Source organism: Oncorhynchus masou, chromosome 31, assembly GCF_036934945.1.
Source record: "Oncorhynchus masou masou isolate Uvic2021 chromosome 31, UVic_Omas_1.1, whole genome shotgun sequence".
Taxonomy (NCBI): Eukaryota; Metazoa; Chordata; class Actinopteri; order Salmoniformes; family Salmonidae; genus Oncorhynchus; species Oncorhynchus masou.
Genome location: NC_088242.1, coordinates 82,590,520 through 82,603,518, shown reverse-complemented (window position 1 = coordinate 82,603,518; position 12,999 = coordinate 82,590,520). Strand labels below are relative to the sequence as shown.

Here is a 12,999-nt window from a genome sequence, read left to right as displayed (position 1 = left end):
GGTCAGAACACAGAATAATGCCATCACATCGGGTCAGAACATAGAATAATGCTCTCATATCCGGTCAGAACACAGAATAATGCCATCACATCGGGTCAGAACATAGAATAATGCCATCACATCAGAACACAGAATAATGCCATCACATCGGGTCAGAACATAGAATAATGCCATCACATCGGGTCAGAACATAGAATAATGCTCTCACATCCGGTCAGAACATAGAATAATGCCATCACATCGGGTCAGAACATAGAATAATGCTTTCACATCGGGTCAGAACATAGGATAATGCCATCACATCGGGTCAGAACATAGAATAATGCTTTCACATCGGGTCAGAACATAGAATAATGCCATCACATCCGGTCAGAACATAGAATAATGCTTTCACATCGGGTCAGAACATAGAATAATGCCATCATATCCCATCAGGACATAGAATAATGCCATCACATCCGGTCAGAACATAGAATAATGCCATTATATCCCGTCAGAACATAGTGTCACAGGATCATGATTTTCTAAGCAAGAACAAACAAACACAGTTTGAGTGAGATCCTTCGGCTCACATGTAGAATGGTTCTAGTGTCCAGTGTCTCACCTTCTCTCCACACATGAAGCGGTCCTTCTCCTTGAGGTTGATGTGGTCTATGGTATGGCTCTGCTCTGCACGCGACTCGTAGCGCACGCTTCCGTCAGGACGCCGCACCACGCGACCCTTACGACCCGTCATCTACAACATAGGTCGTCAATGATCACAAAACAATCAATCACAAATCTCTAAACAGGAAACATACCGGTTCTCATCTCACATTTGTCTGATAGAGCCCTCACTATGCACTCTCTGACATAAGGTTATGTGGCACCTGCCCAGCCCGGTAACAGAGGTGTACGTACCTCCGATACCATCTCTGGTCCTCCAAACTGGTCAATGAGCTCGTCCAAAGTGTTCAGAGGTAGTTCCTTTCCCAGGTCAGCAATCTTGTTCAGGAGGCTCTGCTTCATCTTCTCTATACTGGCTTTAGGAACCCAACCAACCCCAGACAGAGGCATGTTAACGACTGTTAACAGAGTCAGCCATAAAGGGAGCGAGCACGGTAAGATGTCCCCAAATGTCTGCTAAGTGCTTTTACTGTCTGTGTGTGTGAGAGAGTACAGTGGATCTAAAATGCATCCGTTTCTTTGTCATTTTCTTTGTCTTGAATTATTGCCTAGACTTCAACACAAGGTGTGCATTGCATAACATACAGAGTATACAAAACATTAGGAACACCTTCCTAATATTGATTTGCACCCCCTTTTGCCCTCAGAAGAGCCTCAACGTGTTGAAAGCTTTCAACAGGGTTGCTGGCCCATGTTGACTCCAATGCTTCCCACAGTTGTGTGAAGTTGGCTGGATGTCCTTTGGGTGGTGGACCATTCTTGATACATACGGGAAACCCAGCAGCATTGCAAATCTTGACACACTCAAAAAGGTGCGCATGGCACCTACTACCATATACTGTTCAAAGGCACTTAAATATTTTGTCTTGCCCATTCTCCCTCAATGACACACATACACAATCCATGTCTAAATGCCTCTTTAACCCGTCTCCTCCCCTTTGTCTACACTGAAGTGGATTTAACAGGTGACATCAATAAGGGATCATAGCTTTAAGGGATCATAGCTTTCCAATGTCATGGAAAGAGCAGGTGTTCTTAATAGTTTGTACACGCAGTGTATATTTTTACCTGTGGATCATTTTTGGTCTGAACCAATTCAAAAATATCGCTAAAAGGAGAGTCGAAATCTAGTACCTGTGTGACAGCTGGTGTGCTGGACGAAGATGACGTCATCGTTATTGTCCATCAGGGAGTCTGGCGAGGAGTTGGAGTCGGTGTCCATGCCGTCCGTGTCCGTGCTGCTGTCGTCACTGATGTTGATCACGCCCCCCAGATGAACCATGGTGTGCTTTGGGAATTTGGGCTGCCGGCCCCTGGGCTTACCTATTGGACAGAAAACACACATGAGCTAATTCAGACTGTGGCTCAGTGGCTTTACCTGAATAATACATACTGAGACTGACTGGATTTGAAGTCAATTAAAATTGACATAAGCCCCCGTTGAGAAATCTGGTCACAAATAGAGTTGTTATTATTATCATTACAGGGTTCTCCCCTGGATTTGTTAACGAGGCAGTGCTGCTGAGTACAGTGGGGATGGGGGCAGTACCCACCTTTGGACTCAGTCCAAAGTTTTATTTGGACCAGACAGAACAAACACCTCACCAGAGGAACCCAGAGTTTTTACTATTTTAGTTAACGTACGTTTTCTCTTGTTTCCACGTGCCTTCTCTCTCCTCTGCTTCTCGGAGGGAAAGTGTTTCTGTACCAGAGCTTTGAACACACCCCTGAGGAGAAAAGACCAGACATACACATGTTATCTTCTCAATCTGACACCGTGGAAGGCTGACAGAACGTAAAGACAATTCTGACAGGTTATCGAGATGAGTGACACGCTCTGATTGGCCTCATCATATGCATTTCATGTCTCCCAGGTTCAGATGGTCCAGGCAGGCAGACACACAGCGTTATTTCCAGTCTGACACAGAGCATACGCTCCCGGTTTAACTCGATTGCAGGAACAGTTCTGGGATCAGCTTACCCTCCCCAAATCCTAGTCCTTAACCATTAGCGGGGAAACAACTTAACTGACTGTGGATCAGTGTCTAAGGGCAGATTCACCATATACCCTCAGATAGTGTGTACTGAAGAAGAAAATTCAGACTGAACCTTTGACTGCAGCTGGAGAGTGACAAATGGAGTGCTTTCTAACCAGGAAGTGGTCATTCACCCGGCAACAAACAAATGATTTGTATGAAAACCACAGGCGCGTCAGGCTGGAAAGCCCCGGTTGCACTAGATGGAAGCTGTGATGGTGTGTGTGAGAGTTGAATCAGGGCTGAGCCAAACATCTATTTGCTCTAATACTATACTTACCCAGAGAGCCATGGGCACAGAAACACACTTACTCTGCTGCAGATACGAATCTGTCCAGGTGCCCATCGTTCTCATCCAGGACCTCTCTGGTTCGGGCCTCTCCTGTGGACTGTAGACCAATCACGATGCACTGGGAAGGGGAGAAACAAGATACATGAGCAGAGCGTCACACTAAAACATACCAACCTGGAAAAAACATTAAAACATGGCTCTATTTCCTTTATGATTTTCTTTGTCCAATCAAATGCTTGGATAATTGTGATAATGCCTCTTGGCCAGAGATTCCCATCTAAATGACACTCCGGTGTGGAAAATGCTGAATCACCACGATAAGACATCTATATTTAAAGGTTTAATAGACAAACAATAGACAGATGCATATGGGGAGATAGACACGTTCCTCTGAGAGGTTCATACCAATCTGCCAACCTCCTCAAGGGCACGCATAAATACTCTTGCTTATCTGTTTGTTCTCCAAGTGTTCCGGGCCTCTGATAAAAACCTTTAATCAACGTTGTCAAGAGCACTAGGGTCAGAGTGAGCCTTATATTAAATGTATTGATCATTTGAAACCATTGATGGCTGAATTTAAAGCCACTGACCCTTGGCCTCAGGGAGGTCACCTAGGATACCAAGTTATGCTTTATGGTGACTCCTAACCTCTTGGAAGTCAACCAGAGGCTGAGTACAAATTTACAGGGGGCCAATAATTTTTATCTTAAAAATGAATGACAAAATAAAGGCTGAATAAATTAACATAAATGCTGGTCAGTCTCACCTTGCCAGCTTTCAGTTCTTTCTTGGCCAGCTCCACCAGGCAGCGAACCTTGGCGGCGATGCAGAGGTATTTGAAGAAGCGCTGGTGGGAAGACCAGAACTGACCCCACAGGGACTTCCTGCTGACCAGACACAGCGCGTCCGCTGCACGCATGAACACGGCCAGCGCCTCCGCCCACTGAGAAGGACAAACATATATAGGTCAGTCTCCTTGCTCTTTACAAGCTAGTTATCTTACCCTAACAGGGTAGTATTGCACTCTTGCACTTTACAACTTTCTACATACACATTAAGACAATCTCCTGCTTGCCTGACCATGCGGTTGTGCCTGCATGGCCAGGAATGACTCCAACACTATCATTAAGTTTGCAGACGACACAACAGTGGTAGGCCTGATCATCGACAACGACGAGACAGCCTATAGGGAGGTGGTTAGAGACCTTGCCGGGTGGTGCCAGAATAACAACCTATACCTCAACGTAACCAAGACTAAGGAGATGATTGTGGACTACAGGAAAAGGAGCACTGAGCACGTCCACATTCTCATCGACGGGGCTGTAGTGGAGCAGGTTGAGAGCTTCAAGTTCCTTGGTGTCCACATCAACAACAAACTAGAATGGTCCAAACACCAAGACAGTTTTGAGGAGGGCACGACAAAGCCTATTCCCCCTCAGGAAACTAAAAAGATTTGGCATGGGTCCTGAGATCCTTTAAAGGTTCTACAGCTGCAACATCGAGAGCATCCTGACTGGTTGCATCACTGACTGGAACTGCAACTGCTCGGCCTCTGGCCGCAAGGCACTACAGAGGGTAGTGCGTATGGCCCAGTACATCACTGGGGCCAAGCTGCCTGTCATCCACCAGTCACACTGATGATGGCATGATGCCAAAACTTTTCTATTTTGTTTTCACCTCTTATTTATGCACTTTCCTACACAGTATAAATTATTTATGCACCATGATGTCCTACTAAAAAAAAAAAAAAAAATGCATTTCAGCCTCAGTTTTGGATGTATCTCTCTTTTTAGAACAGTGTGCAGGTCGCCGCCTCTTCCAGCTTTCATTTCAATGACTTTTGTGTCATGTCTTGACTTCTGTTTTCAAATGTATCAACGCTGCAATGCATCACTTCTCACTTCTAAGAGTAATGTTTTTGTTCTGCAATGTCGTTATCCAAATAAACTTAGCAAATAAATTAAATCAACACGCACACACTATCAAGTCAGTCTTACCAGTTTGGCAGCTTTGTTGTAGACCAGTTTGAAGTCGTCGTCCAGACCGATCTCCTCAATGCGGAAGGACACCCCTGAGAAGCTCAGCTGCCGGGCGATGTACATCCCACTCACCTTCATGTCCATGGCAACAATCTCCATCGCGCCTACACCCCTGTCAATCAAAAATCAAAGCCACAGGCGGCCTGTCAGCGATGCTGAATCCTGGAAGCCAGGACTGGTCTGGTAACCACAACATTACGAGATGTCATTCTCACAACATAGATAATCATAAACATTTGAATAATATGATACAGGTGACATAAATCAGGTAAATGACGTGTGGAATAAGGTCAGACCTCTTCTCGATGGCATGCAGGAAGTCGTCAAAGGTCTTGAAGGGCGTGCCCTCGCCCCAGATCCCCAGGCGGCTCATATAGATCATGTTCTTTGGCTCAGAGGCACCTAGAGGGAGACAGAGAAGCAGGGGTGAGATGTTGATACAGAGAGAGAAAGAGCGAGAGCGGGTGAGGGAGAGAGTAGCGAAGAGACAGGGAGAGAGAGGAAGAGGGAAGACAAATACAGTCTGAATAAGATTGAGAAAGGGAAACACAGAGGACAAACAGTCCTAAAGTACAGGTATTGTGAGAAGGAGTGATAGTGAAAGAGAAGACAGAGGTCCAGGTACAGTGTGAGAAAGGCCCACCTGTGGCACTGGCGTAAACCACCCTGGCCAGCGGCAGGTTGTGCTGCAGGTCCAGCACGGCCTTGCCCATCTTGGTGGACGTAGCATTCTTGGCCTTGTGGCATTCGTCAAACACAATCTAGGAACATGGTCAAGGACAAAGTACTGCAGCTACAAGATGAACTGTAAACATTGAGTGATGTATGCTCTCCTATCACTAGTTACTGGGCTTGATGCCACGCTAGAACATACAGATGTGGCAATATCATCCAAACTATTGACCAAGTATGTTCACATTTTAGGGTTTGGGGTTAGTCCGTGTTAGTGGATAACAAATGCAGTACTTCCATTCTTCTAAAATGGCCAGATAGATTTTTCAGGTAATGTTGGTCATTAAGCAAGGTGATAATGTAGTATACAAGGATACAACTCCATCAAAGCCGGGCTTGCACCAGTCCAGGATCTGCTTGAGTCTGGTGCGGTGCTGCCCACCTGCTTGGCTCTCCCCGATCAGTGCAGAGTATGTCGCAAACAGGACTCCTTCTGAGGTAGCTGTGTCTCCATACTTTATCTACAGGGAAATAACATAATCACAGGTTTCGCCAGGGAAAGACATTAGGTAAATCTGATGGATATGAATGATTGAGAAGAAATATTGATCTGGAGTGTGGTTTGCTTTTCCTTAAACACTCACCTTGTTTAAGGCATGCACAGGAATGGTGGGAGCATCTATGTCTTTCAGATCTCTCTCTGCGTCGTATTTCAGGTCATTGGATACACTGAACCTGTGTGGGGAAAGAGGAGAACGAGTGCATCTTTACAAAACAACCGTGGAGCACAACTGAATAGGTTTGTTTTATAGTTTGTAGTAACCAATGGCACTGACTATCAGTGATGGTTTCTAACACAGGTCACAAAGGCCCCTTCCTGAAGATATATCCATTACAACTAACGTTTTACAACCAAAACCATTACATCTAAATCTGTTAGACAGGGAGACCCACTCCTACGTACTGGTAGGAGAAACCTATTAGGTTGGGAGAAACAGAGCTAGGCTGGGGAATGCATTGGGTGGCGTATCTAGTGTCTTACCATAGCGCTTTCTTCCTTCCCTTTAGGTAATTCTCCAGGATGATGCCGGCCACTGTGCGGCCTTTCCCTACTCCGGCCCCGTCTCCTATCAGGAAGCCTGCTCTCTGGTTGTTCTGCAGAATTACCTCGTGTTGCTGGGAGCACACAGGGAGCACAGCGTCACTCATGTGTCCACGCAAGTAGAAACACTAACTAACACTTCGCATTCTAGTCATCTAGTAGACACTCTTATGAAGACCGGCAATTAATACAACAGCATCCCATCGAACAAACGTCTTACATAGAAATATATCAAAAGCACAGCTGAAGTAGGTAATACAGCAGAAACAGGTGTTTAAAACCAATGTATACTCCACCCTTTTTTGCATTACCCACATACTGTAGTTCCCAAGAACAAAATTGTTCCTGTCAGACCAGATGTGTGAGGTCAGGGGTCAGAGGTGATAGAGTGGTGTGTTACCTGGCATGCGTATATGATGGCCTCCAGCTGCAGGGCAGAGAGCAGGCCACAGTTGATGGTGGAGTCAGGAATGGACAGAGTGTAGGTGATGTCAGGTGGAGGGACGCTGGACAGCGTGTTGGTCTCCACCACTATGTCTGGGTGGGAGATACCTATGGTGGCTGAGGAAGGACAAAATAGTTAAAAGATTGAGTGGACAGACAAAACCTTACTCAGCCCCTCACAGACTAACTACCAGTATCAGATGGTATTATTATTTTATTATGAGGAAACTATGTGTAGTAATACCACAGAAAAATGTTACTACTGAAAAATAATAATTCCTTCCACAAAGGAAACCAATAAAAACAGGATAAATAGGTTGTGTCTTGATAGTAGTGTAGGGCAGCGTACATTTGGATGGTTTGTAGTCAGCGTAGGTGTCTACATGTCCCAGCTCCTCTGTCTCTTCCTCCTCCTCCTCCGCCTCCTCTTCTGCCGGAGTCTGGTTTCTCTGAGTCTGCTGAAGCAAGGGGACACAGGTCATTTAGTTAATATCCTGTCCATTACTGGTCTCCTCGCCATCTACACTGGTATGATACAACTGGACAGGTGAAAAGCAAATGCCCCTGTTTTCTTTTCAGATCAGTGCAGATGAGGAAGAGATGTCAGTAAAATATCCTCAACCTACTGGACAAGATACATGTGAGGTGAAAGGAACAATCAAAATATTTGTGGATGTTCACAGGTCAAAGGGTGACTGCTAATTGGACATAATTAACCTAACAAGGTTAATTCATTAATGTCAATGTGAGCCTGATTGGACATCAGATCATTAGCCTTCAGTGTTTCGGAAGGACTCCGAAGAGCAAAGCCTCACAGGAAGATTCATTTCGACAAAGAAGTTACCAAAACCGGCTGCTTTACTCAATATATTATTTCAAAACCTGTTTTTGGAAAGTCCGCAAAAATACGGCAATAATTCACTTGAATTAAAACATTTATACCGGGGCCTCCCGAGTGGGGCAGCGATCTAAGGCACTGCATCGCACTGCACTGCATGCCAGATGCGTTACTACAGACCCGGGTTCATTCCCGGGCTGTGCCACAACGGCCATGGTGGGGAGTGCCATAGGACTGCGCACAATTGGCCCAGCTCCATCTGGGTTAGGGGAGGGTTTGGCGGGAGGGTCTTTACTTGGCTCATCGCTCTAGCAACTCCTTGTGGCGGGCCGGGTGCCTGCAGACTGATCCCAGTCGCCAGTTGAACAGTGTTTCCTCCAACACATTGGTGCGGCTGGCTTCCGGGTTAAACTGGCGGGTGTTACTGAGCACGGTTAGGCGGGTCATGCTTTGGAGGACGCATGACTCCACCTTCGACTGCCGAGCCTGTCGGGGAGTTGCAGCGATGAGACATGGTCGAAAAAGGGGGTAAAAAAATTCCAAATTACTTTTATGCCAAACTCATTTTGAATTTAGTGCAGCATATTTAAAATGATGCTGTCAATGTTGGCTCCACCTCCACATTCTTATGCCTGTCAAAACGGGGCCCTCAGTCAGTCACTTGACTAATTTAGGTCTGATTAGATTTGAAGGGTTGAGGCTACCTGGTATCCTCCCAAAGGTGGGGTGCTGATAATGGCAGCGATATCCTCCAAACTGTTCAAATCCTGAAACCTGTTGGCATTCAGCTGCAGGGAGAACAAACAAAAAACAAACACAAACTAATGAAAAGATACCAGTCACACTGAGTGGAGAGTGACTGTATGTCATGAACATGTGGGAACATCTGGAAACACAACATGAGAGAGAGTGATCTTGTCCGTGACAGCCAGCTAGATAAAGGATACAATAATAACAGAACCTATAGGAAGAATACAAAGACTCAAACGTTCCCATTTCTGAGTTAATTTGCTACCATGCTCACTTTATAGAGATGGATTGTAAACATATCTGACCCCTAGAGGCAACACTTACCAACTGCACATGATGTGTATTAGAGAATTGCTGTTCAGTGTTAAGCACACAGACACTTGATCTTGTTTTTAGAGTGAGTGTGTATGTGTGGGTATGAGCGTAGTGGTGTTAGTTATCTAGGTAGTAGTATGTGGTGAAGCGGGTACAGTGCCATCAGAAAGTATTCACACCCCTTTACTTTCCCACAATTTGTTGTGCTACAATGGCCTACTACACACAATACCACATCATGTCAAAGTGGAATTAAGTTTTTCAAAATGTTCATAAATTAATACAAAAATAAAAGCTTAAATGTATTATTTATTTAACCAGGCAAGTCAGTTAAGAACAAATTCTTATTTTACAATGACAGCCTACCCCGGCCAAACCCCCCACTAATCCGGACTACGCTGGGCCAATTGTGCGCCTCCCTATTGGACTTCCCATCACGGCCGGTTGTGATACAGCCTGGGATCGAACCAGGGTCTGTAGTGCCAACTCTAGCACTGAGATGCAGTGCCTTAGACCTCTGCGCCGCCCGGGAGTCAGTAAGTAAACAACCCCTTTATCGTGGAAAGCCTAAATAAGGAGTAAACATTTGCTTAACTAGTCCCATAATAAATGGAATGTTTAATATGATTTTTAAATGACTACCTCATCTGTACCCCACACATACAATTATCTGTAAGGTCCCTCAGACGAGCAGTGAATTTCAAACACAGATTCAACCACAAAGACCAGGGAGGTTTTCCAATGCCTCGTAAAGAAGGGCACCTATTGGTAGATGGGTAAAAACTGTAAAAGCAGACATTGAACATCCTTTTTGAGCATGGTGAAGTTATTCATTACACTTTGGATGGTGTATCAATACACCCAGTCACTACAAAGATACAGGTGTCCTTCCTAACTCAGTTGTCAGAGAGGAAGGAAACCGCTCAGGGATTTCACCATGAGGACAATGGTGACTTCAAAACAGTTACAGAGTTTAATGACTGCGATTTTTTAACCTTTATTTAGGCAAGTCAGTTAAGAACAAATTCTTATTTTCAATGACGGCCTACCAGGGAACAGTGGGCCTGTTCAGGGGCAGAACGGGGGCAGATTTGAACTTGCAACCTTCCGGTTACTAGTCCAACGCTCTAACCACTAGGCTAAAACAAGCATCCTATTTGCAACAAGGCACTAGAGTAATACTGCAAAAAATATGGCAAAGTATGGCAAAGCAATTAACATAACGGAGCTAAGCATAGGCAAAATCCTAGAGGAAAACCTGGTTCAGTCTGCTTTCCTCCAGACACTGGGAGACTACTTACATTTTCAGCAGGTCAATAACCTGAAAAGCCAAATCTACACTGGAGTTGCTTAATAAGATGACAGTGAATGTTCCTGAGTGGCCGAGGTACAGTTTTGACTTAAATCTACTTGAAAATCTATCCCAAGATGTGAACATGGTTGTCTAGCAATGATCAACAACCAATTTGACACCAATTTGACAGAGCTGGAAGAATTTTGAAAAGAATAATGGGTGAATGTTGCACAATCCATGTGTGTAAAGTTCCTAGAGACACAGAAAGACTCACAGCTGTAATGCTGCCAAAGGTGCTTTTACAAAGTATTAACTCAGAGGTGTGAATTCTTGTGTAAATGACATATTTCTGTATTTCATTTTCAATGCATTTGAAAAAATGTAAAAACAAATGTCTAAAAACATGTTTTCACTTTGTCATTAATCCATTTTGAATTCAGGCTGTAACAAGAAAATGTGGAATATGTTGAGGGGTGTGAATACTTTCTGAAGGAAGTTATGCATGTTTTCGTTGTTTTGTGTGAGAAAAAGAAAACAGCTTTTGTGTGTTTTCTGACGTGTTTATTTCTGTGTTTGAGTGTGTATGAGTGAGAGTGTGTGTGTGTGTGTACGTAGTCAGGTCCCCTCACCTCCAGCTGGCTCTGTGCTGGTGTGTTTATGTCCCATATCGTGGGCACGTGGGCCAGGTTATCTGTGGGGATGAAGGCCTGGGCATCGGTGTAGTCTGACAGCGAGTCGGCCGGAGAGGAGAACAGAGAGTTGGAGAGGTCATCGATGCAGGACAGGTTCTGGAAACAGAGACAGGACAACAGACAATATGTTAGTTCATTCTCTCCTTTCTGGATCAAGTTAGTGCTGCTGGCACCTTTTTATACTGCAGCAGATTCTATGCGGTATAACAAGGACAGTTGTTTATCTTTTATACTGTGGGATTATTCCTTGGTTTATAGTACCCTGTTAACCATTGTTATTACAAAAAAATATCCAATGCCAAAGAGCACACACTGTACAATCAAACGGCTTCCAGTATGTTCTGAATATTCATTATGCAATATAACATATTATGCATGATGATTTTGTGACAACAAATTTGACCTAAATCTTATTCTACAAGCATAACAGAGCAGTTGTACTTCTCATACAGAGGTTATGGGAGGGACATGACGACACACTAGGCCTGGTCCTCAGCCAACATACCACTCTCTCTGGAGAGCATAGCCTAATTAGACAGATGTGAATGTGTGTGTGGAGCGTCTGTGTCTCTCATTTCAGGCATGGCTGCCTTCCAGACTCTCTCCATTCATATTGTAGTGGCTCCATTTGCCATGTTCACTAACTACCTCCCACAGGCACCCCCTGAGACATGGACCCAGAGAGAGGGAGAGAGAGACAAGCCCCATGGAGGAGATGCCATGTCTAGTACCCAACATGGTGTGTGTGTGCGTGAGAGAAAGAGTGTGTGTATGTGGTGTTGTAATACACACGTGTGCTCGTAAATGTATTTGTGTGGGTTTATGTACTGTATGTGTGAGTGTGTGTGTGCTTAGATACAAGAGTTGGTAACTATGTGTAGTGTTCCCACAGTATGACTGGCTGGTCGGTCATTGGTAGAGGCTCCCACACCCCCACACTTCAATTCAGTGGAACCACCCAGAGGCCAATGCATCAACTTAGCCCAGCGTTGCATAACAGGAGCAGGGGCTCCAACCACAGATGACCCAGCAGCCTAAAACAGATATACACCCTGGAATAAAACATTATCTAATATCAAAGGACTGACTAGGGACAGCAGGTACGACACCCTGTCCAGCACAGTAAGATCCTACAGCAGAGCAATACACTCAAAATGGAGCCTAATAAAGAATGGAAAACATGCTCGTCGCACAACCTGTTACTGAAATATTTTCCACGGTCGATACGAGTACCGTTGTGCTGTGTACATTACTAGATTATGTAGGAAGAAGGGGCCTAGCCAGAGTGACTACACTCTACATACTACAGAACATACACTATATATACAAAACTATGTGGACGCCCCTTCAAATTAGTGGATTCTGCTTTTTCGGCCACACCCGTTGCTGACAGGTGTATAAAATCAAGCACAAAGCCATGCAATCTCCATAGACAAACATTGGCAGTAGAATGGCCTTACTGAAGAGTTCAGTGACTTTCAACATGGCACCATCACAGGATGCGTCCTTTCCAACAAGTCAGTTTATAACATTTCTGCCCTGCTAGAGCTGCTCCGGTCAACTTTCATTTTGTACTTTACCCCCTTTTTCTCCCCAATATCGTGATATCCAATTGCGATTCTGTCTCATTGCTGCAACTCCCCAACGGGCCCGGGAGTGGCGAAAGTCGAGTCATGCGTCCTCCGAAATATGACCCACCAAACCAGGCTCCTTAACATTTGCTCGCTTAACACAGAAGCCAGCTGCACCAATGTATTGGAGGAAACGCCATTCAATTGACGACCGAAGTCAGCCTGCAGGCGCCTGGCCTGCCAGAAGTGCAAAGAGCTTACACCTTAAGGATGAATTGGAACGCCGAC

At 44.9% G+C, this 12,999-nt stretch overlaps 1 protein-coding gene across 9 annotated transcripts in view; it reads right to left on the bottom strand.

Moving 5' to 3' along the window:
• Window positions 1-12,999, bottom strand: part of LOC135524564 (protein strawberry notch homolog 2-like) — a 107,749-nt gene that overhangs the window by 17,242 nt on the left and 77,508 nt on the right. For 6 of the 9 annotated variants that reach the window (XM_064952206.1, XM_064952211.1, XM_064952213.1 and 3 more), the window contains 16 exons: window positions 11,078-11,236; window positions 8,794-8,877; window positions 7,601-7,709; window positions 7,208-7,368; window positions 6,748-6,881; window positions 6,350-6,440; window positions 6,083-6,226; window positions 5,677-5,794; window positions 5,330-5,435; window positions 4,992-5,145; window positions 3,761-3,937; window positions 3,015-3,112; window positions 2,311-2,393; window positions 1,801-1,989; window positions 901-1,022; window positions 605-736 (listed from right to left, as the gene is read on the bottom strand). In XM_064952206.1, coding sequence (XP_064808278.1) covers window positions 605-736; window positions 901-1,022; window positions 1,801-1,989; window positions 2,311-2,393; window positions 3,015-3,112; window positions 3,761-3,937; window positions 4,992-5,145; window positions 5,330-5,435; window positions 5,677-5,794; window positions 6,083-6,226; window positions 6,350-6,440; window positions 6,748-6,881; window positions 7,208-7,368; window positions 7,601-7,709; window positions 8,794-8,877; window positions 11,078-11,236 — 2,061 coding nt within the window. The remainder of the gene's footprint in view (window positions 1-604; window positions 737-900; window positions 1,023-1,800; window positions 1,990-2,310; window positions 2,394-3,014; window positions 3,113-3,760; window positions 3,938-4,991; window positions 5,146-5,329; window positions 5,436-5,676; window positions 5,795-6,082; window positions 6,227-6,349; window positions 6,441-6,747; window positions 6,882-7,207; window positions 7,369-7,600; window positions 7,710-8,793; window positions 8,878-11,077; window positions 11,237-12,999) is intronic. The other 3 variants (XM_064952208.1, XM_064952209.1, XM_064952210.1) reach the window with 3 other exon arrangements.